Source organism: Muscardinus avellanarius (genome assembly GCF_963383645.1).
Source record: "Muscardinus avellanarius genome assembly, chromosome: 16".
NCBI lineage: Eukaryota > Metazoa > Chordata > Mammalia > Rodentia > Gliridae > Muscardinus > Muscardinus avellanarius.
Genome location: NC_137802.1, coordinates 18,089,207 through 18,114,867, shown reverse-complemented (window position 1 = coordinate 18,114,867; position 25,661 = coordinate 18,089,207). Strand labels below are relative to the sequence as shown.

At 42.1% G+C, this 25,661-nt stretch overlaps 2 protein-coding genes across 4 annotated transcripts; one reads left to right on the top strand and one right to left on the bottom strand.

Moving 5' to 3' along the window:
* Positions 1-3,470: 3,470 nt before the first annotated feature.
* Positions 3,471-4,088, bottom strand: MIS12 (MIS12 kinetochore complex component; the record flags this gene model as incomplete). Its single annotated transcript, XM_080712200.1, has 1 exon — positions 3,471-4,088. One exon carries the CDS (start codon positions 4,086-4,088, stop codon positions 3,471-3,473), a length of 618 nt encoding a protein of 205 aa, XP_080568326.1.
* Positions 4,089-11,222: 7,134 nt separating this feature from the next.
* On the top strand, positions 11,223-22,965 carry DERL2 (derlin 2; the record flags this gene model as incomplete). 3 transcript variants are annotated; one of them, XM_080713677.1, is made up of 7 exons in its annotated part: positions 11,223-11,312; positions 12,094-12,159; positions 16,672-16,745; positions 19,567-19,660; positions 20,664-20,859; positions 21,120-21,210; positions 22,860-22,965. In XM_080713677.1, 7 exons carry the CDS (start codon positions 11,223-11,225, stop codon positions 22,963-22,965), a joined length of 717 nt encoding a protein of 238 aa, XP_080569803.1. The 3 variants fall into 3 exon arrangements, with proteins under 3 accessions (XP_080569803.1, XP_080569802.1, XP_080569804.1); XM_080713676.1 differs by having other exon boundaries at positions 11,223-11,315; XM_080713678.1 differs by lacking the exons at positions 16,672-16,745; positions 19,567-19,660; positions 20,664-20,859; positions 22,860-22,965 and having other exon boundaries at positions 11,223-11,315; positions 21,120-21,152.
* Positions 22,966-25,661: the final 2,696 nt, after the last annotated feature.

The window sequence follows — 25,661 nt, the reverse complement described above, 5'->3', positions numbered from 1 at the left end:
CGCCACCACGCCTGGCTTTATGAATATCTTAATATTCAATTTCCCTAGGCCTATGAGCTGCTAAACAAACGTGATTTGCCGGGCGTGGTGGTGCACCCTTGTAATCCCAGTGCTTGTGAGACTGAGACACAGGATAGCAGGTTCGTGGTCAGCCTCAGCAATTTGTGTGGCCCTCCACAACTTAGTGACACTGTTTATAGGGCTGGAGGTATAGCTTGGAGGTAGAATGCCCCTGGAATCCTTCCCCTGTCACACACACACACACACACACACACACACACACACACACACACACACACACGGAGTGGTGACTAAAAATACTGAAAATGTCAGTTGTGAGAGCCAGAATTCTAAAACAAGGTGTCAGCAAAACCATATCCCCTCTGGAAGCTCTAAGGGAGAATGTGTTCTTTGCCTCTTCCAGCTTGTGGTGGCTGCTGGTGTTCCTTTACTTGTGGTTACATTACTTCAATCTCCCTTTGTGGTCATAATGCCTCCTACTTTGTGTGTGTGTGTGTGTGTGTGTGTGTGTGTGTGTGTGTGTGTGAGAGAGAGAGAGAGAGAGAGAGAGAGAGAGAGAGAGAGAGAGAGAGAGAGAAAAGAAACTGGGGATTGAACCAAGGGGCCTTCTACCTCTGAGCTACACCCCCAGGCCTATTTTTTATTCTTTATTTTGAAATAGGGTCTCACTAGGCTGCAGAGGGCCTCACTAAGATGCTGAGGCTGGCTGTGAATCTGTGATCCTATCTCAGGCTCCCAAGTACTAGGATTATAAGCATGTGCCACCATGCCCGGCAGAGCCAAGCATGCCATGTTTTGTTTCAGATTTCTTCCCTCTTCTCCTTCTCCTTCTTCTTTTTGGTACTGGGGATTGAACCCAGGAGCATTCTACCTCCTAGCTAGACTCCAGCCCTATGTATTTTTGGTGCTGGGGATTGAACTGAGTGTTTTACCCCTGAGCTACACCTCCAGCCCTATTTTTAAAATTATGATTTGGAAACAGGGTCTCACTAAATTGCTGAGGCTGGCCTTGGACCTGTGACCCTCCTGTCTCAGCCTCCCAAGTACTGGGATTATAGGCATGAGCCATCCGCACCAGCCAAAATTCTTTTTCTAAATAAAACAACATTCAGTGGTTCCAGAAATTAGGACATTGACATATATTGTGAAGGATTACCATTCAATATACTACATCAGATTCTGAATAATCTACAAACGTGAAAAGGATATTCCACTTGAATAAAAAGCCACACTAAGGAAAGAAACATACTATATGACAAACATCATAAAATCAAAACCCAAAGCTTTTAAATTTTTTTTTTTGCGGGTCTGGGGATGGAACCCAGGGACATTCGACCTCCAAACTACACCCCCTGCCATTTTTTTCCTTTATTTTTTGAAACCAGGTCTCACTGAGTTGCAGAGGACCTCACTAACTAGCTGAGGCTGTCCGCGAACCGCGATCCTCCAGTCTCAGCCTCCTGAATGCTGGGATTACAAGTGTGCGCCACCCTGCCCGGCAACCCAAAGCTTTTAAAACTTATATTTATTGTACAGGAATGGTAGTAGGCCTTCTTGTTAGTAAATGCAAGTTTTAAGAATCTATCAAGTGTGGTGGCACATGCTTGTAATCCCAGTACTTGGGAGACTGAGACAGGAAGATCGAAGGTTCGTAGTCAGCCTCAGCTACTTAGTGAGGCCCTCTGCAATTTAGTGGGACCCTGTTTCAAAATAAAGAATAAGCTGGGCGTGGTAGCGCACGCTTGTAATCCCTGTGCTTGGGAGGCTGAGACAGGAGGATCAGGCAGGTTTGAAGCCAGCCTCAGCTGGTTTAAGAGACCCTGTTTCCAAATAAAATATAAAATAGGCCGGGCGTGGTGGCACACCTTGTAATCCCAGCATTCAGCACTCAGGAGGCTGAGACAGGAGGATCGCGGTTAGGGGACAGCCTCAGCTTAGTGAGGCCCCTTGCAACTCATTGAAACCCAGTTTCAAAGTAAAGAATAAAAAATAGGGCAGGGGGTAGAGCTCGGAGGTAGAATCCCCCGGGGTCCCATCCCCAGACCTGCAAAAACAAACAAACAAAAACAAAAACATTATATACATACATACATATACACACACACATATATATACATATATATGTATATACATATATATGTATATATATATGTATATACATATATACATATATATATTCCCAGACCTATTATATATACGTATATATAGTAGGTCTGGGAATATAGCCCAGAGGTAGAAGGCCCCTGGGTTCTATCATCCCCAGTACCATCAAAAAAAAAAAAAAAAAAAAAAAGGGAAAAATAAAAAAATAGGGCTGAGGGTGTAGGAGGTGGAATGCCCTGGGTTCAATCCCCAGTACTGCAAAAAATAATGAAATAAAATCTATCAATACTTAATTATTACAAATATTAATTACTCTTTAAGTTTTCTTATCATAAAGGAAAAGCTCCAAATCCTATTCTTTAGGCAGACATGGAGAGCAAGCAAGACCTTAAGAGCAACCATTGCTATTTCTGCCCTTTTCTTGGGTGTTCTGAGGCTACAAAATATTTGATGCTTATCATATGAATAAATAAGTTCAGTATGAAAAACATTATCAGTATAAAACCTTAGAGTCAGTAAATAGAAATTTCACGATTGGGTATTTCCCTGCTTCCCTTTCTGTTTCAATGGGATCTGCTTTTTTGTCCAAAGCTTCTTTGGACCCCAAGGTAGTAAATTTCATTTGTTTTGAAAGCAAAATAATTTATTTTTGAATCAAAAACAACCTTTTTTTTTTTAACCAAAAACTAAAGCTGTCTTTTTTGCTACTTACGTCTTTGAGCCAGTTATTATCTTCCTCACAAAGGAAAGTTACTGGGCAAGAGCAAACTTTTTTTTTTTTTGCGGTACTGGGGATGGAACCCAGGGGCATTTTACCTCTGAGCTACACCCCCCACCCTATTTTATATCCTTTACTTTTGAAACAGGGTCTCACTGAGTTGCAAAGGGACTCACTAAGTAGCTGAGGCTGCCTGTGAACTGCGATCCTCAGTCTCCCAAATGCTGGGATTTTAAGTGTGTGCCACCATGCCTGGCTCCAAGAGCAAACATTCTGTGTTTGCTGTCCCAGTGTAATGACTGGTTACTACACAAGCTACCTATTTAACTCTTCCCTCATTTAGTACAAAGAATAAGCCAAAAGGATCAAGGTCACAAACGACTCATAACTAAGATACAAGTGTACAAATATCTTTGTAACTTCATTCTTTAATTGTATCCTCAAATAAGCCATTACTGAATCGAGAATCCCTTCTCACCTATTTAGGTCTTTAATGATCAGACATTTCCAATACTGGTTCAAGGTTGTACACAGTTACTCTGGAAAAGTACATAAAAGAGGCAGAACACAAGAAAAAGTGGGAAAAAAAATCTTTTTTGAAATGAGTTTTCCTTTTACTCTTGAGACATTAAGATAGTTTCAGCTTTTTGCTTTCCTTTTCCACGCTGTCTGTAATGTTCTGAAGTTTTCTGGAGTTCTGCACCAGGGACACCAAACTCTCCCTAAAATCACTAGTCCCATGATCTCTGCCAACATTTTCAAGCTCGTCAAACAAAGTCAAAGTCTGTTTGAGTTTGGCCTGAACAACTTTTTGCTCTTCTAATTCTGCAAGAAGAGCCTGCTTAGTACATAATTCAGCCTTATACTTCTCCTGTAACTCTTCAATTTCTTTTTGGAGAAGCTGGAATTCTTCCATACTACAAGGATGCATCTGACATTTATCTTCAGGAAGCAAGATGTTCGGGGGAATACGCAAAATCAACTGCAGAAACAACTGTTCCATTTTACCAAAAAGGTTATCAAAACGTCCTTTCATGAAGCAAAGAAACTTCTCTGTGCATTTCCGAGTCTGGACTGGGCTAATCTCACAGTCTGGGATGCCCTCAAGCTTCTTCAGAATAACCTGTTCAACAGCCTGCATCACTTCAAACAGGTAGTCTTGAAATGCAATGTAGATCCTAAGCATGCAAGTTTGTGGTGTGAAGCCAAAGAACTGGGCCTCATAGGTCATTGGATCCACAGACATCTTGGTTTGCTTTGCTATTCTCAATTATGAAAAATCTGCAATGAAATAAGAAAATTCATTTGGATAAAAAAACCATAAGAAGAAAGTAAATCATATTAACAGACTGCAAATAAACAAAAAATGAGTTTGAATTCCTAGAGAGCAGATGTTATTTATCTACCTCTCCATTCTTTCAGCCACCTGGCTTTTGATATTTGTTGTAACTTCTCTCCTCAATACCTCCTACCTTCCAACCACACACTCCTATGCTATTTTTCCAACTGTCATTCACATACACTGTATCCTAATCTTCTGACCCTTTCTTTCTTGCCCTTTTTCTCTCATTTAAACTTTTCTCTCCCTACTCCCCCCCCCTTTTTCAGTACTATGAATTTAACCCAGGGGTGATCTAACACTGAGTTATACTCCCAGACCCTTTTGAGATGGGGTCTAGGTTGCCAAGGCTGGCCTTGAACTTGCAATCCTACTGTCTTAGCCTCCCAAGTACTGGGATTACAAGTGTGCACCATTACGCCCAGAGGCTCATTCCTTTTAAGCCCCATTATCTATCACAAATACCTCAATGCAAATGTCAACTAATTCCTTTGTCTTCCAACCGAGCAATCTGAAATCCCAATTAAAAGATGAGCAAGGCCGGGCGTGGTAGCTCACACTTGTAATACCCGCACTTGGGAGACAGAGACAGGGGGATCGCGCAGGTTCGAAGCCAGCCGCACGCGCTGGCTTAGGAGACCCTGTTTCCAAATAAAAATATAAAATAGGTCTGGGAGTGTAGCCTGGAGGTAGAAGGGCTTCCAGGAACCACAGTACCACCAAAAAAATAAAATAAAATAAAATAAAATAAAATAAAATAAAAGATGAGCAAGCTTCTTGTTGATTTGCAACACTGACTCCAGCTGGATGTGGTGGCCCAGGTCTGTAATCCCAGTATTTGGGCGGTTGAGACAGGAGAATTACAGGTTTGCAGCCAGCCTCAGCAACTTGGGGAGGCTCTCAACAACTTAGTGAGACCCTGTTTCAAAAAAATAAAATAGGGGGTTTGAGGTATAACTCAAAGGTAGTAAACTACATCCTCAACACCACCAAACATAAACAAACAACACCCCCCCCCCCAGGGCATTCTACCTCCAAGCTATACCTTCAGCCCTACTTTTTTTTTTTTTTTTGCAGTACTGGGGATGGAACCCAGGGGCATTATACCTCCAAACTACACCCTAGACCTATTTTTTTATTCTTTAAGTTGAAACAAAGTCTCACTAAGTTGAGGAGGGCCTAAGTAGCTGAGGCTGGCACCAAACCCATGATCGACCTGTCTCAGGCCCCTTAAGTAATGGGATTACATGGGTATGCCACCATGCCAGGCTCTTATTTTATTCCTTATTTTGAAGCAGGGTTTCACTAAGTTGCAGAGAGCCCCAATAAGTTGCTGAGGCTGGCCATGAACCTGTGATCTTCCTGTCTCAGCCTCCCAAGTACTGGGACTACACTCATGGGTTACTACACCCAGCCTGACTTATTTTCTAAGGTCCTGGGAACCATTCCTTTCAAATGTAAACATGTAGGAAAGTATCACTCTACCTCCTTGTCATTGTGTGAGCTTAACCTACGCATCTTTGTCTTAGCTGAAACTATATGCTTGTCACAGAAGTTTTATTTGTCCTTCAGATGAAACCATTTAGCTACTACAAACTGCCATTTCAACTGCTGTGGGGAGCCATTAAGGTCTTCCCCTTATCTTTACTGAAAGCATACTTCTGACTGTCCTTCCGCCCAGAGTCTACAAGGTTTGGGGTCAAGGAGGCTTCAAAGTAATTAATGCTAATGATGCTATTGTTCTGTCTGAGCTAAGGCTAGGTTTGTGTTGTGTTGCAACAGGGTATTGTTTGACCTGCCTGGACTTGGACTTTTTCCCTCCAGGGTAACCTAAAGCTAAAAACTATAAATACCACAAGAGAAGAAGCCCCAGGGCGGCCAGTAGAGATATCCACCGGGAGTGTACTGGCGATCCTTCCAAGTTAGGAATAAATAATATTTGGAATTTAATTCACAAGAGTTATATTATTTCATCCTCACTCCTCTCTTCGGAGCCTGTACTTTTGCCGGCTGACTCCGGCAAACTGCCAGGTGAATTTAGAATGAAAGAATATGCAGCAAATGTTGTAGTCCTTTGTGGAAGATGAGATACCATCAATCTTGAAAATGTATGTATCTTATGGTTGAAAATAGAGTGGTTATAACTGTGTGGCTGTACAAACAGGCAAGAATGTTTTTGTAATCTCATTCACAGATTATATATTGGTGCATTGTAATCTGAATGTGCTACTTAAGTATATATACCCTTTCAACTTATAAGGCTTATAAGGGCATTCATCCTCTGACCTTTTTAACTGCTCTCTGTTCTATTTAACCCATTAAGTCCCATGTTTTGAATTGTGGAACTAAATCTCAATGAAATAAACACAGGTGTGTAACAATAGTTTGAAAACCATAACTTCGAGCTTATATTATTATATTGATTAAAATTATAGGCTGGGTGTAGTGGTGCATGCTTATAATCCCAGCATTTGGGGGGCAGAGACCAAAGGATCACGGTTTGCAGAAACCCTCAGCTACTTAGCGAAGCCATTAGCAACTCAGTGAGACCCTGTTTCAAAAATAAAAAGATACTAGCCTGGTGTGGCGGTGTATGCTTGTAATCCCAGTACTTGGGAGGCTGAGACAGGAGGATCGCGCAGGTTTGAAGTCAGCCTCAGCTACTTAGTGAGGCTTTCAGCCCGGCTTGAGACCTATTTCTAAATAAAAAAATAAACTGGGCACGGTGGCACACACTTGTAATCTCAGCATTGGAGGCTGAGACAGGAGGATTGCGTTTCATGGACAGCTTCAGCTACTTAGTGAGGCCCTTTGCAACTCAGTGAGATGCTGTTTCAAAATAAGGAATAAAAAATAGGGCTGGGGGTGCAGCTCAGAGGTAGACTGCCCCTGGGTTCAATCACCAGAACTATATACACACACACAAAAATATATATGTAATATTAATGTTATAATATAGTCTCACTGTGCATTGCTAATAATTATGTGTGTTTACAGATATTCCAACATCTATTCCAACATCTAGGATGATGGGGCAGAATGGGTTTCATGTGTATGATTTGGTTGATAATACTCAATTTTTTTGTCTATGTTACTTCCTCACTTATTTTCATTCTTCTACCTTTCATCTCCCATCCTTAGTAGAAACCTCATTTAGTGTTTTTTATTTATTTATGGTACTGGGGGGTGGAACCCAGGGGCTTTCTACCTCTGGGCTATACTCCCAATCCTTTTTTTTTTTTTTTGCCGGTCTGAGGATGGAACCTGTACCAGTACTGGGAAAGGCCTAGGAAGATTTGGGAAAGCTCTGATTACTAATATATTTCAAAAGAAGATGATTGATATTTCAAAAATAATTGTATCAAAATGGCCGCAGACATGGGTGAGGGGCAGATCTGTGCAAGGACTTGATCTCTGTGTAAAACAGGCAGTTATTCCAATGTAAATTAACCTAGCTCAAAATAATTACCAAGTCAATAGAGGAGAGCTAGGACTTCTGCTTTCTAAAGAGATCTACATGAAGATCTAAGGAGGATAGGGCAGGGTTTGACCTTGCCCTTCAGGAAAGGAGCTGCCTTGCCACACCTGGTTGGGGGAGGTACCTTTCAGGGTTAAGGGGAGGTACCTTACAGGATGTTCACTACCTCAGAATTACGTAAACAAGATGGAGACCATGGGTATAGAAAGTCCGGTCCACGTGTAAGCCCTTTGGTGTACTCATTCGAGTCATCCCTCCATGCCAGTTTAGTATGGAGCTCTTCCTGTTCTCTGTATTTCCATCTTTTAATAAACTTCTTTAAATCTTCAGCAAGAGTTCGGGCTAATGTGTATGTGCTGGGATTATAAGCGTGTGGCACCCCGCCCAGCCTCATTTAGTGTTTCTAATGTACCTTTTCAATTCATCTTTATCTCAAGATATATATATATATATACACACACATATACATACATTCTTAAAAATATAGTTTGTACATGTATATTTACATTTTCTTTATGTTTGGGATTACTTCATGTTATTATACTCAAGTTTAAGCAAGGTATGGTGGCCTATACCTGTGATTCCAGTACTTGGGAAGCAGAGACAGAGGATCACAGGTTCAAGGCCAGCCTCAGCAACTTAGGAAGCCCCTCAGTGACCTTGCGAGACCACTGCGGGTGTAGCTCAGAGATAGAATGCTCCAGCTTCAAGCCCTAGTACCAATAAAAATAACACTCAAGTTTTTATCATTGGTTTGGACTGACATAGTCCAAAAATTGGATCACATGTACATACCATATGTAAAGTTTCCTTGTGACAAACACCTTGTTGCAACAAACATCTTCCTATGATGTCTCCTGACTTGCCAGGTATTTTCACAATCAAGTGACTGCTGGTTCAGAGAGTTACTCAGACATCCAATACTGCCAAAATATTCTCCAGAACATCTAGACTGGTTTAACTCTCTCCTGCAGTAGATAAGAATTTCTTTAGCCAGGCATGGTGGCAGTCACTTGTAATTCCAGTACTTGGGAGGCTGAGACAGGAGGATCACAGGTTCGCGCCAGCCTCAGCTACTTAGTGAGACCCTGTTTTAAAATGAAGAATAAAAAGTAGTGCTGGTGGTATAGGTCGGAGGTAGAAGAGTTTAATCCCCAGTAGTGCAAAGAATTTCTTTCTCAAATCTTTGCCAACACTTGATATTATTCAAGATTCTAAATACTACCAATTTGGTAGGTATAAAATTGTTTACACTGTTATTTTATTTATTTATTTACTTATTTATTTATTTATTGCAATACTGGGGATGGAACCGAGGGGCATTCTACTTCCAAGCTACACCCCAGCCCTATTTTTTATTCTTTATTTTTATTTTATTATTATTTTTTTATGCGAGTATGGGGCTGGAACCCAGAGGCATTTGACCTCCGAGCTACACCTCCTGTCCAATTTTTTATTCTTTATTTTGAAACAGGGTCTTACTGAGTTGCAAAGGGCCTCACTAAGTAGCTGAGACTGTCTGCAAACCGTGATCCTCCGGGCTCAGCCTCCCAAATACTGGGATTACAAACCTGCGCCACCACGCCCGGCTGCTTTATTCTTTATTTTGAAACAAGGTCTCACTGAATTGCAAAGGGCCTTACTCAGTAGCTGAGGCTGTCCACTAACCATGATCCTCCTACATCGGCCTCCCAAATGCTGGGATTGAAAGTGTACACCATCACACCCAGCTCTACATTGTTATTTTTTGAAAACCAAAACCATCTAGCCTCACAAACTAGCTGGAAACTTGAAAAGTGAAACTTTCCACATACTGACTACCTAATGTTTTGTAGTCAACTAGAATATTTTTATTGTTTAAATGGCTTGGTTGTTCATTACACACTGTTGGAAAGATGGTTCAACTCTTAGTAGAAAGAGTTGGCTCCTAACTGCATCCTACTGTTCTCTAAAACTGTTGTCTCAAACTTTCACCATTGTTGGATTGCCAACTGTATTTATTTATTTTTTTTTCTTTCTATCCTGTGTGTGACATCACCAATTCTAATCATGTCCCTCCATTGAAAGACACTTCACTTTTTTTTTAGATCTGGGGATGGAACCCAGGGGCATTCGACCTCCGAGCTACACCTCCTGCCCTATTTTTAATTCTTTATTTTGAAACCGGGTCTCACTGAGTTGCAGAGGACCTCACTAAGTAGCTGAGGCTGGCTGCAAACCGAGATCCTCTTCTCAGCCTCCCAAATGCTGGAGTTACAAGCTTGTGCCACCACGCCCGGCGACACTTCTTAAATCAAACTTCCAACCTTTTCTTTCTTCTCTACGACGCACTGTATAAGTTTTTTGGGTTTTTTTTTTTTTTTTTTTTTTTGTCTACTAGGGATTAAACCCAGGGGCCTTCTGCCTCTGAGCTGCATTCCAGACTTCTTTTATTTCTTATTTTGAAACAGGACCTAAGTTGCGGAGGGCCTGAGTTGTTGAGGCTGCCCTCAAACTTGCGATCCTCCTGCCTCAGCTCGGGAGAAGCAGTGATAACATGCGTCCGCCTCGGCTCTGGACCCTTTTTGTTATTTTTTTAAGCCACGCTCTCCAAACTTTTACTTGGTACTTTCCTTACATACTACCAGGCTTAATGATCACGCCCTTGTTCTGAAGTTCAGGGTCTTCTTATAACCCACCGAATGACGGCTGTTTTGAACATTTCCTGTCATCAGGCTAGCCATTACTCCAACCGAAGCGGGCTGCTTTCCCTCCCCGGGCAGTTACCCTTCAAGTCCAAACACTTTCCAGAGGACTCCCGCTCTGCCGCCTGGTCTCCGCGGCTAGGCTTGTGTCTTGAGGCAGCATGGGATCGGACGCCGGGAGCGCCCAGGGGCTCGGAGGCGGGTGTCCCCGCTGGACCGGGCGCCCCGGGGTGCGCGGCCCCGCTGCATGCCGGGACCCCAGGCCGGCGCCCGCCCCGGGGGCCAGCCCGACCACACGCCCTGCGGTCCCCTGCGGTAGGCCTCCGTCCAGCCTCCCTTCCCGCTCCTCCTGGGAGAATACGCACCCCGCGGGTTTCACTGCAGCGGCTTGGAGGTGAGGAAGTGGACCACACTCGGGCTTCGCGCCACCTCCTTTCAGCCGCCGCCAGCTGCCGGAGATGGGCGGCGGCGCGGCGTCTTGAAATTCTGAGGGATACGTGCCTCTGCGAACCAAAGGCGGGATGCTATCGCGCTCCTGATTGGCCGGCTATCGGGCGGAGTGGGTATCTTGATTGGTGACGGAAAGGGGCCAGGAGGAAAGCTAGCTGTGGCTGGCCGGGATTGGCAGGAGAAACGGTACTTTCTCTCCCCTGGTCTATGTTGGTGGGCGGAGAAGCAAGGCTGGGGCTCCGCGGAGACGCAACTTACGATTGGCGGGTGGGCGGGTGTTAGGGCTCTAGTGATTGGTGGCTGTCAGATCGCGCGGCGCTGATTGGACATCAGGAGGTAGGCTGAAGCAAGGGCGCTTTGAGTTCGCCCCGCCTCCTGGACCTACTGGCGGAAGGGGAAGTGGGGGGCGGGCAAGCAGCGGTGGGAAAGATGGCGTACCAGAGCCTGCGGCTGGAGTACCTGCAGATCCCACCCGTCAGCCGCGCCTACACCACCGCCTGCGTGCTCACCACCGCCGCCGTGGTGAGCAGCTGTAGCGCCACCGTCCCATTTTCGGGCTGGATGTGACTGGTTCTTTAGGAAATTGGGCTTTGGGCCTCGGGGAAATCCAGAGGGTCTAGTCCCAGGGGTGGGTGGAGGCATACAGGGCACATTCTGGGGTTCGGGATGACCCCAAGAGTGCTAATCCAGCGACCCGAGAAGGGAGTGCTTCTCCATGAGGGATCAAGTCATTTTTTGAGATATGAAATCGGATCTTTAGCGGGTCTGGGTAGCGGGAGCCGCCCACCCACAATGTATCCGAGAGCTCTAGCGATGGCCAGGTGGTAACGTGGTGACTAGAGGAAGGACAGTCCGCCAAGTGAAGAGACTTAGATATTGAGGACAGAATGCTGGAAATTGTGGAGAGAAACGTCTTATGAATATAAGGAGCTGGCTATCGGCATCCAGTCCTAATGGGGACATAGTCTGGAATCTTGGTTATTTCAAGTAAGTTGTGTTGTGCCACCCAGCTGTTTCAGGTGGTGCCCACGTGGTGGGCATATTCGCAGAAGCTGCTCTTACTGACCTGCATCTAAGATGCCTGCCTGCCTCCCAGGCTTTGGGCCATCCCTGAGTATAACGTGGATTGTACTAATTTTGAGAGTCTTTACTGACCTCTTCCTCTGGCTCTAAGAAGGGCTTAAAGGAATCCTAAATGAATTGGGAGTTAGGAATTGCTACACCTAGTAATCCTTTGTTGTACATGATGAAATTTTGTTTCTTGACTGAATTGCTTTAAGCAGCTCTTTTTCTGTTTCAGCAATTGGAGTTGATTACACCTTTTCAGCTGTACTTCAATCCTGAATTAATTTTTAAACACTTTCAAGTAAGTGGTCCTTTGCTATCATGGCTAATATTTCTTTTCCTTCTTTTTTGCAATTCTTCATTAAAGTATCTCCAAAACGAGTGTATTGGGAAGGAAAGGGTAGGGGAAAAATGAAAAATAATTCCTTTGGGGACCTTTGAATATAAGTCGTTGGGGTGTAATGCAGTGATTCAGCAGGCTGGTTGGTCTTCAGAGTCACTTAGGGAATTTTTTTTTTTTTTTTTTTTTTTTTTTTGCGGGACTGGGGATGGAACCCAGGGGCATTCTACCTCAGAGCGACACCCCAAGCCCTATTTTTTATTCTTTCTTTTCTTTTCCTTTTTGCAGTACTGGAGATGAAACCCAGGGGCATTCTACCTCCAAGCTACACCCCCAGCCCTATATTATTCTTTGTTTTGAAATAGGGTCTCACTGAGTTGCAAAGGGCCTCACTAAGTAGCTGAGGCTGTTTACAAACCTCGGTCCTCCTGTCTCAGCCTCCCAAATGCTAGTATTACAATCATGGGCCACCATGTGGGGCAAAAGAACTTTTAAGATATTCTCAAGATCTTCATTTTATAACAAATCAGAATCACCAAGGTTAGGAATTCACAATCTGTATTTTATTTTTAATGTTTCCTGCATGGTCTTGATATGTGTAGTTTTTATGTTTGGGTATCACTGGTTATAGCTAATGCTGTAGTTTAAGAGGAGATTGACCAGCTAGTTGCCCAGAGAGAGTCTCACAAGTTGGCTTTATTTTGTCCACTCACCATTATACCTTCTTCCTCCTTGTTACAACATCCTGATCCAGGGTATAAATTCAATCCTGGTAGTGCTTGCATGTCTTCCTTCCTATTATCTATACTGGAGATTGAACCCAGAAGTGTCCCACCTCTAGGTGTTCTATGCACTCTTACTTTATTTTTATTTTATTTTATTTTTGTCGTACTGGAGATGGAACCCCGGAGTATTCTATTCTCTGAGCTACATGCCCCCAGCCCTATTTTTGAAACAGTCTCACTGAGTTGCAGAGGGCCTTACTATGTAGCTGAGGCTATCAGTGAACCTGCGATTCTCCTGTCTCAGCCTCCCAAGTACTGGGATTACAAGTGTGCGCAACCGCGCCCATCTTATTTTATTTTTTAACAGGGTCTTGCTAAGTTATTGTGCTGTCCTTGAACCTGTAACCCTTCAATCTCAGCCTCTTCAATCTCAGCCTTTGTACTGGGATTAAGGGTGTGCACCATGGTACCTGGCTTTGACAGTAGTTTTTAATCAATCCATCATTCAGACATAGTGGTATACTCCTGTAATCCCAGCTACTCTAGAGGCTGAGGGAGGATTCAAAATTTGTGGCCATCCTTGGCAATTACAGAGACCCTATTTGTTTGTTTGTTGTTTTGTTTTTTGTGGTGCTAGGGATTGAACCCAGGGGCATTCTACCTCTGAGCTACACCCCCAGCCCCATTTTGTATTTTATTTGGAAACAGGGTCTCACTAAATTCCTGAGATTGGCTTTGAACCTGAGATCCTCCTGTCTCAGCTTCCCAAGTACTGGGATTATAGGCTTGTACCACCATGCCCATCTTAGAGAGACCTCATCTTAAAAAAATTTTTTTTTTTTTTTTTTGGTGGTACTGGGAGTGGAACCCAGGGGCTTTCTACCTCCGGGCTATACTCCCAGACTTATTTTATATTTTATTTGGAAACAGGGTCTCACTAAGTTGCTGAAAGCCTCACTAAGTAGCTGAGGCTGGCTTTGAACCTGTGCAATCCTCCTGGAGATACCTCATCTTAAAACAAAAGAAATAAAAAGGCTGGAGATGTAGCTCAGAGCCCCCCAGAGTTCAGTGCCTAGTACTAATCAAATCAGTCATTCCATCTTCCAAGAATCAGATCATGCTAACACAACTCTAAAAGACCAATATCTAAAGCAATGTACTGATTTATTAAATTACAGTGGGAGATTCCAGTAACTCAAATCCTAGAAGTGAAATTATTTTTCTACTTTAGGATGATTATACAGATTATAGTTGGAGTAGAGGAGAGACCCAAATAATAATTCTGTCCCCAAACAGGCTGTTCTGTCTGAAATGTGTTTCATTATTATTATTATTATTATTACTATTATTATTTGGTGCTACTGGGGTTCCTGGGAGCCCTTCTACCTCCCAGACCTATTTTATATTTTATTTGGTTTTTTGTTTGTTTGTTTGTTTGTTTGTTTTTGGTTTTTTTTTTGTTTTGTTTTGTTTTTGGCGGTACTGGGGTTCCTGAAAGCCCTTCTACCTCCGGGCTACACTCCCAGACCTATTTTATATTTTTGAAACAGGGTCTCTTACGCCAGCGCGGCTGGCTTCGAACCTGCGCGATCCTCCTGTCTCCACCTCCCAAGCGCTGGGATTACAAGCGTGCGCCACCACACCCGGCCTTTATATTTTATTTGGAAACAGGGTCTCTTAAGCCAGCAAGGCTGGCTTCAAACCAGCACGATCCTCCTGTTTCCGCCTCCCAAGCACGGGGATTACAAGCGTGTGCCACCACGCCTGGCTATTTATTGATCTCCAGCTTGATTTTCAAGACTCAGATTCTGTGTGATCTTTTCAGCATCATTATCCTTTGTATTAGAGTTTTTTTTCTTTTCACGTTTGTAGTTATTTGCTTGTCTCCTTACTAGGATGAGAACTCTAAAATCTTGGATGCATCCAGGTGTGGTTGTACATGCTTGTATTCCTAGTACTTGGGAGGCTGAGACAGGATCACAGGTTCACAGCCACCCTCGGCTACTTAGCAAGACCCTGATCCAAAATACATAATAAAAAATAGGGCCAGGAGTATAGCTCAGAGGTAGAATGCTCCTGGGTTCAATCCCCAGTTCTGTAAAACAAACAAACAAATGTTAAATCAAATCTTGGATGCAATTAAAATGTAGAATTTGTGTGTGTGTGTGTGTGTGTGTGTGTGTGTGTGTATGATACAGGGGCATTCTACCTCTGAGTGACACCCCCAGCCCTAATTTATTTTTTATTTTGAAACAAGGTTTCACTAAATTGTGGGAAGGCCTCGCTTAAGTTGATTAGGCTGACTTCGAACCTGCAGTCCTCCTGTTCTCAGCCTCCTAAGTAATGGGATTATAAGTGTGCACCACCACAGCCGGCTAGAATTAAAACTTGCCAACTATAATAGTTACTGATTCACAAAATTTAATGTTGTGGAAAGCAGTCCTGTGATCTCTTGTTACAGCCTTCTTCCACACTCCTGTGGCTTTGCTGGGAGCTACAGCGCCATCTGAGCATAGCTTCTTACTTTGCCTAGGGTTAAATTCTTGGTATTAAGCTTCTACTTTTGCAGTTAGTTTTAGACTTGAAATCAAAGCCTTCTACAAGCTGCATGACCTTGAGCAAGCCAAGTTTCCTCATTCTGTGTAATGGGGATGGTCATACCTGCCTAGGGAGATAATAGACTATGTTAAACACTTGAAGATGTTGAGGGTTCACCTTTTGTGTGGTTATCTGTGGATGCTTCACTAGATTATAATACTACATATCAGAGCGTGGTAGCGTGGTGGTTTGTAATCCCAGCACTTAGGAGGCTGAGACAGGAGGATTGCACAGGTTTGAAGCCAGCCTCAGCTACTTAGTGAGGCTTTCAGCAACTTAGTGAGACCCTGTTTCCAAATAAAGTATAAAATAAGCCGGGCGTGGTGGCGTGTGCTTGTAATCCCTGTGCTTGGGAGGGAGAGACAGGAGGATCGCGCAGGTTCGAAGCCAGCCGCACGCACTGGCTTAGGAGACCCTGTTTCCAAATAAAAATGTAGAAATAGGTCTGGGAGTGTAGCCCGGAGGTAGAAGGGCTTCCAGGAACCCCAGTACCACCAAAAAAAAAAAAAAAAAAGTATAAAATAGGTCTGGGAGTATAGCGTGGAGGTAGAAAAGTCCCTGGGTTCCACCCCTAGTACCACCAAAAAAAAAAAATAATAATAATAATAATAATAATACACATCTGCAAATTAATCTAGTCCTCCATTTTCCATAATTTGCCTTACCATATGTGTGGGCTTTTTTAAAAAAGACAATCACAATTAGAAATTTTCTGTCCTATTATCCTTATAAATTATACAACACATGCCAATGCAGTGGCTCACACCTATAATCCCAATATTTGGGAGGCTGAGATGAAGGATCACAGGTTGGTGGCCAGCCTCAGCAAATTACTGAGGCTTTCTACAACTTAGTGAGACCCTGTTTCCAAAGAAAAAATAAAAGCAATCTGGTGGTATGGCTTCGAGGTAGAATGCCCCTGGGTTCAATCCCTAGTACCACAAATAAAATAAATCACAGACCATACAGTGTTTTACAGGCTTTCAACAAGAAACAGCACAAAAATTTAGTGTCAGATAATAGATTATCACCCTCCAAGGCCTTTCAACCATTTTAGTTACAGGACGTCTTTTTTGTTATAATATCAAAATGTCTCCTGGTAATACATTTTAATTAATCCATCTTTCTCTTGATTTTTTTCCCCCTACAGATATGGAGGTTAATCACCAATTTCTTATTTTTTGGACCCGTTGGATTCAACTTTTTATTTAATATGATTTTTCTGTATCCTTTATTAAGTGAAGTCAGCACCAAAACTTTAGATTTATTTAAGAAATACAGTAAGTAACCGGGCGTGGTGGTGCACGCTTGTAATCCCTGTGCTTGGGAGGCGGAGACAGGAGGATCGCACAGGTTCAAAGCCAGCCTTGCTGCTTAGGAGACCCTGTTTCCAAATAAAAAAAAATATAAAAAATAGGTCTGGGAGTGTAGCCCGGGTTTCCAGGAACCCCAGTACCACAAAAAAAAAAAAAAAAAAAAAAGGAAAGAAAGAAAGAAAGAAAAGAAAAAGAAATACAGTAAGTTGAGCCAGGCATAGTGGCACAGCCCTATAATCCCAGTACTTGGGAGACTAAAACAGGAGGATTTTAGGTTCAAGGCCAGGCTTAGCAACTTGTTGTTTCAAAACAAAAAACAAAATGATATAGGGCAGGTGTAACTCAGGTATTCATCCCTGGGTTCAATTCCCAGTACAAGGAAGGAAGGAAGGAGCCAAGCGTGGTGGCACACGCTTATAACCCCAGCATTCGGGAGGCTGAGACCAGAGGATTGTGGTTTGCAGACAGCTTCAGCTACTTAGTGAGGCCCTCTGCAACTCAGTGAGACCCGGTTTCAAACTAAAGAATAAAAAAATAGGGCAGGGGCTGTAGCTCGGAGGTCGAATGCCCCTGGGTCCATCCCCAGATCCGCAAAAAAAGAAAGAAAGAAAGAAAGAAAGAAAGAAAGAAAGAAAGAAAGAAAGACAGTAAGTCTACATTATTAATTCTGTTATTTACTTACTTATTTTTGTATTGGGGATTGAACTCAGGGGCATTTATACCTACAAGCTACACTCCCAGCCCTTTTACAGGGTCTTGCTAAGTTGCTGTGATTGGCTTTGAACCTTTGATCCTTCCTTCTCTGCTTCCCAAGTACTAGGATTATAGGCATGTGCCACTGCCAGCTGTAACTTATTCATTCGTTCATTTGGTACTGGGGATTGAACCCAGAGGGCATTTTACCTTTTTATATGTTATTTTGAAACAGGGTCTTGCTAAGTTGCTAAGGCTTGCCTTGAACCTAGGATCCTTCTATCTTAGCCTCCCAAGTACTAGAATTACTAGCATGTGTCACCATACCTGGCTTATTTTTGATACTATCCGAGCTGTGATTTCTGGGTCAATAATACACAAACTGATATGTCAGATAGTATAACATTTTGAGGGGGTTGTACCTCACTGTTTACATAGGAAGTTCTAACCATGAGTAGATATCATTACTGTCCTTAAGTTGCACATAAATCCAACCACGAGAAAAGAGATGTGATTAAAAATAAGGCATACTAATAAAATAACACCAGAGCCAGACTGTAATTGCAGTTTTTGGGAGGCTGAGACAGGAGGATCACAGGTTCTAGGCCAGCCTCTGCAACTTGATGAGAGCTTGTTTCCAAATAAAAATAAAATTAGAGCTGGGCATAGTGATGCATGCTTGTAATCCTAGTACTTGGGAGGCTAAGACAGGATGATTACAAGTTCAAGGCCAGCCTCACATATTTAGTGAGGCCCTCCAAAACTTAATGAGACCCCGCTTTAAAACAAAGAATAAAAAATAGGGCTGGGGAGTATAGCCTGGAGGTAGAATGCCCCTGGGTTCAATCCCCAGTACCACAAATAAATAAATAAATAATAAACAAACAAACAAATAAAATCTGGTTCAATCCCCAGGACCACAGTTAATTAAAAAAAAAAAATCAGTAGATACAAAGTGGTAAAACAATCTGAATACAGTCATAATTCAGTCAAAGAATTTTGCCATGGGTTTCGTAATGATTTCATGAGAAATGGGAAACTGTTGAGATCTTGTCTTTTTTTTTTTTTTTTTTTTTTTTTTTTGGTGGTATTGGGGTTGGAACCCAGGGGCTTTCTACCTCCAGGCTATGCTCCCAGACCTATTTTATATTTTTATTTGGAAACAGGTCTCAGTAAGTTGCTGAGAGCCTCACTAAGTAGCTGAGGCTGGCTTCGAACCCGTGCGATCCTCCTGTCTCAGCCTCCCAAGCGTGGGGATTACAAGCCTGCGCCACCATACCTGACTGAGATCTTGTCTTGATTGCTAGTTCTCCTGACTGAAAAGATAGTACCATAATCTGCTGGGTTTGCCATGTTCCAGCCATGTTCCAGTTTGTTGAAAGATAGAAAAGCCATGCTCTGTCAAATGGTAATTAGGGCCACTGAACAGGGCATTCTTCTACCACCTCCACCTCAGGATTAAGAGGGGAGTTACAACTCAGCTCACCTGCAGTGAACAGGACCTTGTGAGGGCGATAGGACTCAGCCTAGGATGAATTCCTATGCCTCCTTTATCTTCAATTATTTTGATAAGCTTCTAGTAAAGTTTTTTCATTGTAATGCATCTTTATTGACCAAGACATATATCGAAATACTTAACTTGCCTGGCCTGGAAAAGTAGTTTCTATTGCACAAAGCTTCTTAATGGGAATTTCTTCCAAATAGGTTGTAGAAAAGCAAGAATGGTGCAGATTAAGGTTTGGCTGAGCATGGAAAAGACAATACTACAAATGTGAAAGGAGTTAAAGTTTACTGGAAACATGTTTCCACAACATTTTGATTAGTTCCCCAGCCACGAACAATCTTTGTCAAATATGGTGCTAGTATTGACCTTGCTTAAAATGCCTGGTTAAGGAAAAGAAGAGAAATCACCTTACCACTCACTCTTATAGAAGTGAAGGCTTGACAGATAATGTGGAGCCCACATGCACATGAGTAATACATGAAATTCTAATTCATATTTGTATGCTTAACATTTTCTTAACTTGAAACTTAAGATACCGTTACTGTCGAATGCTAGAAGAAGGCTCTTTCCGAGGTCGGACAGCAGACTTTGTATTTATGTTCCTTTTTGGTGGATTCTTAATGACTGTATCCTTCAACAAATAATGGGAATACAGGAAAATGTTCAAGAACAGATTGTCTCTTCCGAAAGCTTTTTGTCTTGTCTCCCATAATTCACTAGATATTCTGAACAAACAGATAAAAGGTAGACCTCCAGATTTTAGCTTCAGGACATGACCATTTGACAGCACACTTTCTGCGACAGCTCTCCAAGGTCAGACAGGAATCTCCTCTACTGTGAACAAGGTAGAGGAACTTTTAACCCAGGTGGGTTATTGTAAAGCATTTCAGCTATATCATTGATGGGTATACTTCATTTTTTAAGTTAGTGAGACATGTATTTAGTTACTATCAAAGATTATTTCTCTCTGTGTGTGTGTGTGTGTGTGTGTGTGTGTGTGTGAGAGAGAGAGAGAGAGAGAGAGAGAGAGAGAGAGAGAGAGAGAGAGAGATAGGTAGATAGATTTGGGATTGAACCCAGGGGTATTCTACCTCTGAGCTATACCGCCAGCCCAATTTTATTTATTTTTTTTAATGAGGCTGGTCTCAAACTGTGATCCTCCTATCTCAGCCTCTCAAGTACTAGGATTATAAGTATGTGCCACAACACCCAGCTCAAAATTGATTCATTATTTAAAAAAAAAAGCATTTGTTCTGTATAACAGACTTGGAGGTAGTACAGTCTGCAGAGATGATTTTGTTCCAGCTGGCATTGTTCATCTGTAAAGGTGTTGATGGTGAGTGTACTTTACTGTAATTATTGGCCAAGGAGTTGACATGAACTAAGAGGCATGAGCTTCATGAAAGTAGAATATTAATTTGAAGTCGCTATAATTCAGATAGTTCACCTAAGCCAGTTTCTGCCTCATTGCTCTGGGTGATTATACTCAAGCTTTTTTCTTTCTCTTCTAAAGATGTAACCACTCAACTTCTCTGCAAAGCTTTTGTTAGAATGCAGTCTTCAGTTCTCTTGCTTAGTCTCCCTTGTTACTCTGTTAATGTTGATGTTTTCCTTAATGGCATCCGCTAGCTTTTTGGTTTGTTTGTAAGCTTAGTTTTCTTGGGCCAGGCCTTTACAATAATGCTTGTCTACGTATGGAGCCGAAGGAATCCGTATGTCCGCATGAACTTCTTTGGCCTTCTCAACTTCCAGGCCCCTTTTCTGCCCTGGGTGCTCATGGGGTTTTCCTTGCTGTTGGGGAACTCAATCATTGTGGACCTCTTGGGTAAGAGTCTTATCACTTTATTTTTCTATTATTTTTTAACCTATAAACTTAATTTTGTCACTATTTTTCATGTTTATTCTGTCTGGGTTTTATGTATAGGCTATTGTGTAGGATTGTTTGATAGTTACATCTCAAGGACCATAAATTAATTTTTTGTTATCTGACATTTATCCTACGTATAAGCAATTTATGTTGGTAGGTTCACCGGCAGCCAAAATTTTAATCCTGTCCCTCATTCTTTATTTCTGGTCGATTTGTAGGTATTGCAGTTGGACACATATATTTTTTCTTAGAAGATGTATTCCCCAGTCAGCCTGGTGGAATAAGGATTCTGAAAACACCATCTATTTTGTGAGTACTGAACCCTTATGGATAAATCAGGACAGGAACCATGATCTAGGGATTTATGGGCCTCCCATAGCTCCTGATACACATAATTCAGGTCAATAAATAACGTGCAGATTTAGCAATCTGGCTGCAGTTGAGGAGCACATGGGTTGGGTGGGAGCAGGCAGTGTCAGGGTTGTGGCATGAGTGAGGTTAATAGGCTCAGGATGTCATGGGGGTGGCTTGGTAATTAGTGTCACAGATGACCACTAAAACTTCCTGGACCAGAGCAGCTCCTGACTTTATGAAGAAGGCTGCTATCCAGTTTAGAGAGGTGAGTAGCAAGATAAGCTGTAGAAGTGAGAGGGAAGTTTCTAACAGTGGAATTCCTGGTCTGGAAAGGAGGTGGGAGATAAGAGAAGCAGAGAAGTCAAGTAGAAATAGCTTTGGACTCGAGGCCCAGTGCAGTTGTTCAGCTGAGCAGCCACATGACCTTAAGCTAGTCTTTTCTCCTTTTTTGAACTTCAGTTTCCCTAGCTAGAGCTTCGATTTATAAGACCTCTTTCACTCTCAATTTTTGTCTTTGGGAAATACTATATTAAAAAGGGTTCAATTGCTGGCGTGGTGGTGCATGCCTGTAATTCCCAGTACTTGGGAGGCTGAGACAAGAGGATCACAGGTTTGAAGACAGCCTCAACAAGTAGGGAGGCTCTCATCAACCTAGTGAAACTTTGTTTCAAAAATAAAAATGGCATTTGGGAGGCTGAGACAAGAGTATTGCAGTGAGGACAGCCTCAGCTACTAAATAGACCCTTTGCAACTCAGTGAGACCCTGTTTCAAAATAAAGAATAAAAAATAGGGCTGGGGGTGTAGCTTGGCAATAGAATGCCCCTGGGTTCCATCCCCAGTGCTGCTATATATATATGTGTGTGTGTGTGTGTGTGTGTGTGTGTGTGTGTGTGTGTGTGTGTGTGTGTGTGTGTATTCTGGGTATGGTGGCAGATGCTTGCTTGTATGCTTGTAATCCCAGTATTTGGGAGGCTGAGACCGGAGGATAGTGGTTCACAGACGGCCTCAGCTACTTAGTGAGGCCCTCTGCAAGTTAGTGAGACCCTGTTTCAAAATAAAGAATAAAAAATTGGGCAGGGGGTGTAGCTCGGAGGTCAAATGCCTTTGGGTTCCATCCTCAGATCTGCAAAAAAAAAAAAAAAGAAGGCGATTCTGACATATGCTGCAGCATGGATAAATCTTGAGGCCACTATGTTAAGTTAAATATGTCAATCACAGATACTAGGTAGTAAAAATAGTAAAGGAAGTAAAAGTTAAATAAATGTTAAAATGATAACTTTCAGCTGGGCGTGGTGATACACGCTTGTAATCCCAGTTCTTGGGAGGCTAAGACAGGAGGAGCACAGGTTCATGAACAACCTCCGCGATTACTGAGCCCCTATTCCAATATGAAAAAAAAGGGGGGGGGGCTGGGTGTATCTTAGAGATAGAATGCTCCCAGGGTTAATCCTCAATACCACGAAACATTAAAAAAGATAATTTAATTGGCAGGCAGATGCAGTGCCTTGTCCACTAGTAGAAACCCTGTGGGAGTGACTGACCTTACAGTACTTTGGGCCTATGATAACCTGAGACTAAATTGTATCTGTCACCTGTTTCTTAGGAGGACTATTTTCGATACACCAGATGAGGATCCAAATTACAATCCACTACCTGAAGAGCGGCCAGGAGGCTTTGCCTGGGGTGAGGGCCAGCGTCTTGGCGGTTAAAGCAGCCGTGCCAATAACAGACCCATCTGGGAAGGACTCGGTGAAATACCCATTGGGATTCTTTTATCCTTTGTTGCAAAAGTGTGGACACTTTTGACATCGTGACAGATTTTAACTCCAGAAGCACTTTAAGGAATGGTACACTGACTAATCCAGAAGATATTTCCAGCGGTTTGCCAGTGGTTCCTCACTACACTGGTACTGAAAGTGTAATCTCATGGAGCCAAAAAAAAAAAAAAAAACAACTGGAGAGAAACAGACACCCTGCCGCCCCTAACATGTACATAAGTACTTCTGTGGCATAAGGCAAGGCTTTTTCTTCCTCTTCTTTTGATAGATGAGGCTATGGTGTAAATGGAAGTTTCAGAGAGGACAAAATAAAACTGAATTCCATCTCTCTCTCAATGTATTAAAGCTTTTGTGTGTGATCTTTTAAATTACGGTAGTGTATTCCAACTCCCCTGCATAGATGTGAGCTCAGAGCAGTTTATATGCCTGCCCACCCTGTGTGTTTTTATAGCTTTCGACTGGATTTCATTTCAAGATTGGAAACAACGTAGCTGTAGTGTTAAAGCTGTGTGCATCTTACTAATTCATAGTGTTAACTTCAGCAGAAGATTTAGTTCTTTTATTCAGATAGCTTGTTCTCCATCTGGGAACTGCAAAAAGTTGTCAGACCCAAAGTTAAAAAGAGAAGGGAAGGTAATTTTTATAACAGCAGGAATTCAGCTGTAGAAAAGTTAGCTGTAAGCAAAAGGCTATTGTGTGGCTTTTTGTTTATTCTACCTGCATTTCTACATTAAGAAATATCTACAAGAAGATGGTAAAGGGCAGTTTTGGAAAACTCTGGGAAAATGAACAGGTAGGAGTTAGGCGAATGTCCTCCTGGATCTGTCATTTGCTTCGTGAAAAGCTGAAAACCTTTTCAGAGCCAAGTAGCTGGTGTGCCTTCTCAGTCAGGGAGAAATTAGGGTTCAGAGAATTAGGCCCTTAAAGCCTGTGGTTTGATAAGTACTAGTCTGAAATAGTAATCCCCTTGGTTAGTGTTATAAATTACAATCCAGAAGACTATAAAGAACACTCCTAATGGAGGGATGCTTTCAGTTTTCATGAACAGCAGGTAGGCACAAGACCCTTTCCCCAAATTGAATTGTCTTTAGTCTTTCTATATTGGTTAAGGGAAGCTTTCCAGACCGAGATTTTCCTCAGAAAGATTGACATAGGCTTAAATTACTGAAAATAAACATCCTAAATAGGAATTTTCAGATTGTGTTTAAATTGAGAAGTATTTTAATGTCCTTAAATGGAATATGCATAAGTAATGGAATTTAGTACATGTATTTTATATATTGCTAGAAAGTAACTTTGAATATGATTGTTGAAATTCTTTGGAACATGGGTCCATGGAACTGCTTTTTTTTCCTAAGCAGTTTAAAAACTTTTTAAAGTTCAAATGCCAATCTTAGATTGTGTAATCCTTAAGGGATTCTTAAATTTGATTGTATCTTTGTTCAAGAAAGCTTTTATCAGTGACTTAATTTTTTTTTTTTTTAATTTTGGTTTTGGGCTAGAAATGGATTTCTCTAGTTTTATTTGTTCTCTTTGAGTTAATTTGGGGTTAGCCAGTTAATGGAATTTTTGTGGTAAGATTTTTAATCCTGAAGTCAATTCATTGACTATTCATTTAAGTAGGGAATAGCTGGGTAAAACAGGAAACGTATTTTGAATGTATAGCTTAAAAGCAGCCAATTACAGGATTTTGGTTTTTCTGATTCTTTAGGATATAAATCCTTGTGCAGGATGTCCTGCTGTGCTACCTCACTGTGTCCTGAGCAGTGGTGATTTCAGTCACTGAGCTCTTACCAGTTTGGCCAGACCCACTACCACCATCCCTAAGCCCCGCATTGCTTGAGAGGATCACTGTGCTTACCTGGATATAAAGAAAGGTCTTTACTTCTTCCCCAACTTACCTCTTGGTCTTGAGTCTTCCAGAACATATTTCCTTTTCTCAGTGCAAGACAACTGAAAAGTGAGATTCAATGCATGAAATTTTGTGACCAACAAATGTTACATACACATAATTGAAAGATTCCTGGATTCTACCAGTGATACTGAAAAGCACACACTTGACTAAAGCATAGTTGTTTTTTTTTTGTTGTTGTTACAGAAATATAGTATATGTTCATTTAAAAATAAATGGACGTGCAAATTGCATCTCCCTAGGAGATAGATTTTATATACACTTTGGTGTGTTTTTCTGCCATGGACTTCTATTTGCTTTTCTCTTCCACTTGTTCTTTTTTCTGTGTTGACTCTTGTCTAATATTTTTCAACTTCTTGTGTATTCTCAAAGCAAAGCACCCATGCCCTGGATCTGGCTGGTGAAAGCCTCACTGTGTCTCTGAGTGCCTCTGAAAATTAAGAAATACTGGACCTATTGCCATGTTGGGTAACAGGCTTCCTGGAATTATCATCTCCCCTGCCAGTGTTTTAGGTTATGTCTGTTTTCCTTTTGACAGGTGATTTCTCTGTGTGGTGTTAGCCAAGATCCCATCCTTTTCAGTACTCTGCAGGATGCCCCTGAGCTACTATTTTATGAGTTTGCATTAAAACTGTTGAATTTGATATGGTCAAGTTACTGCTCAGAAATCCACAGTGACTTCTTAGTAAGCCCCTATATCAGATGAATAGTTTTT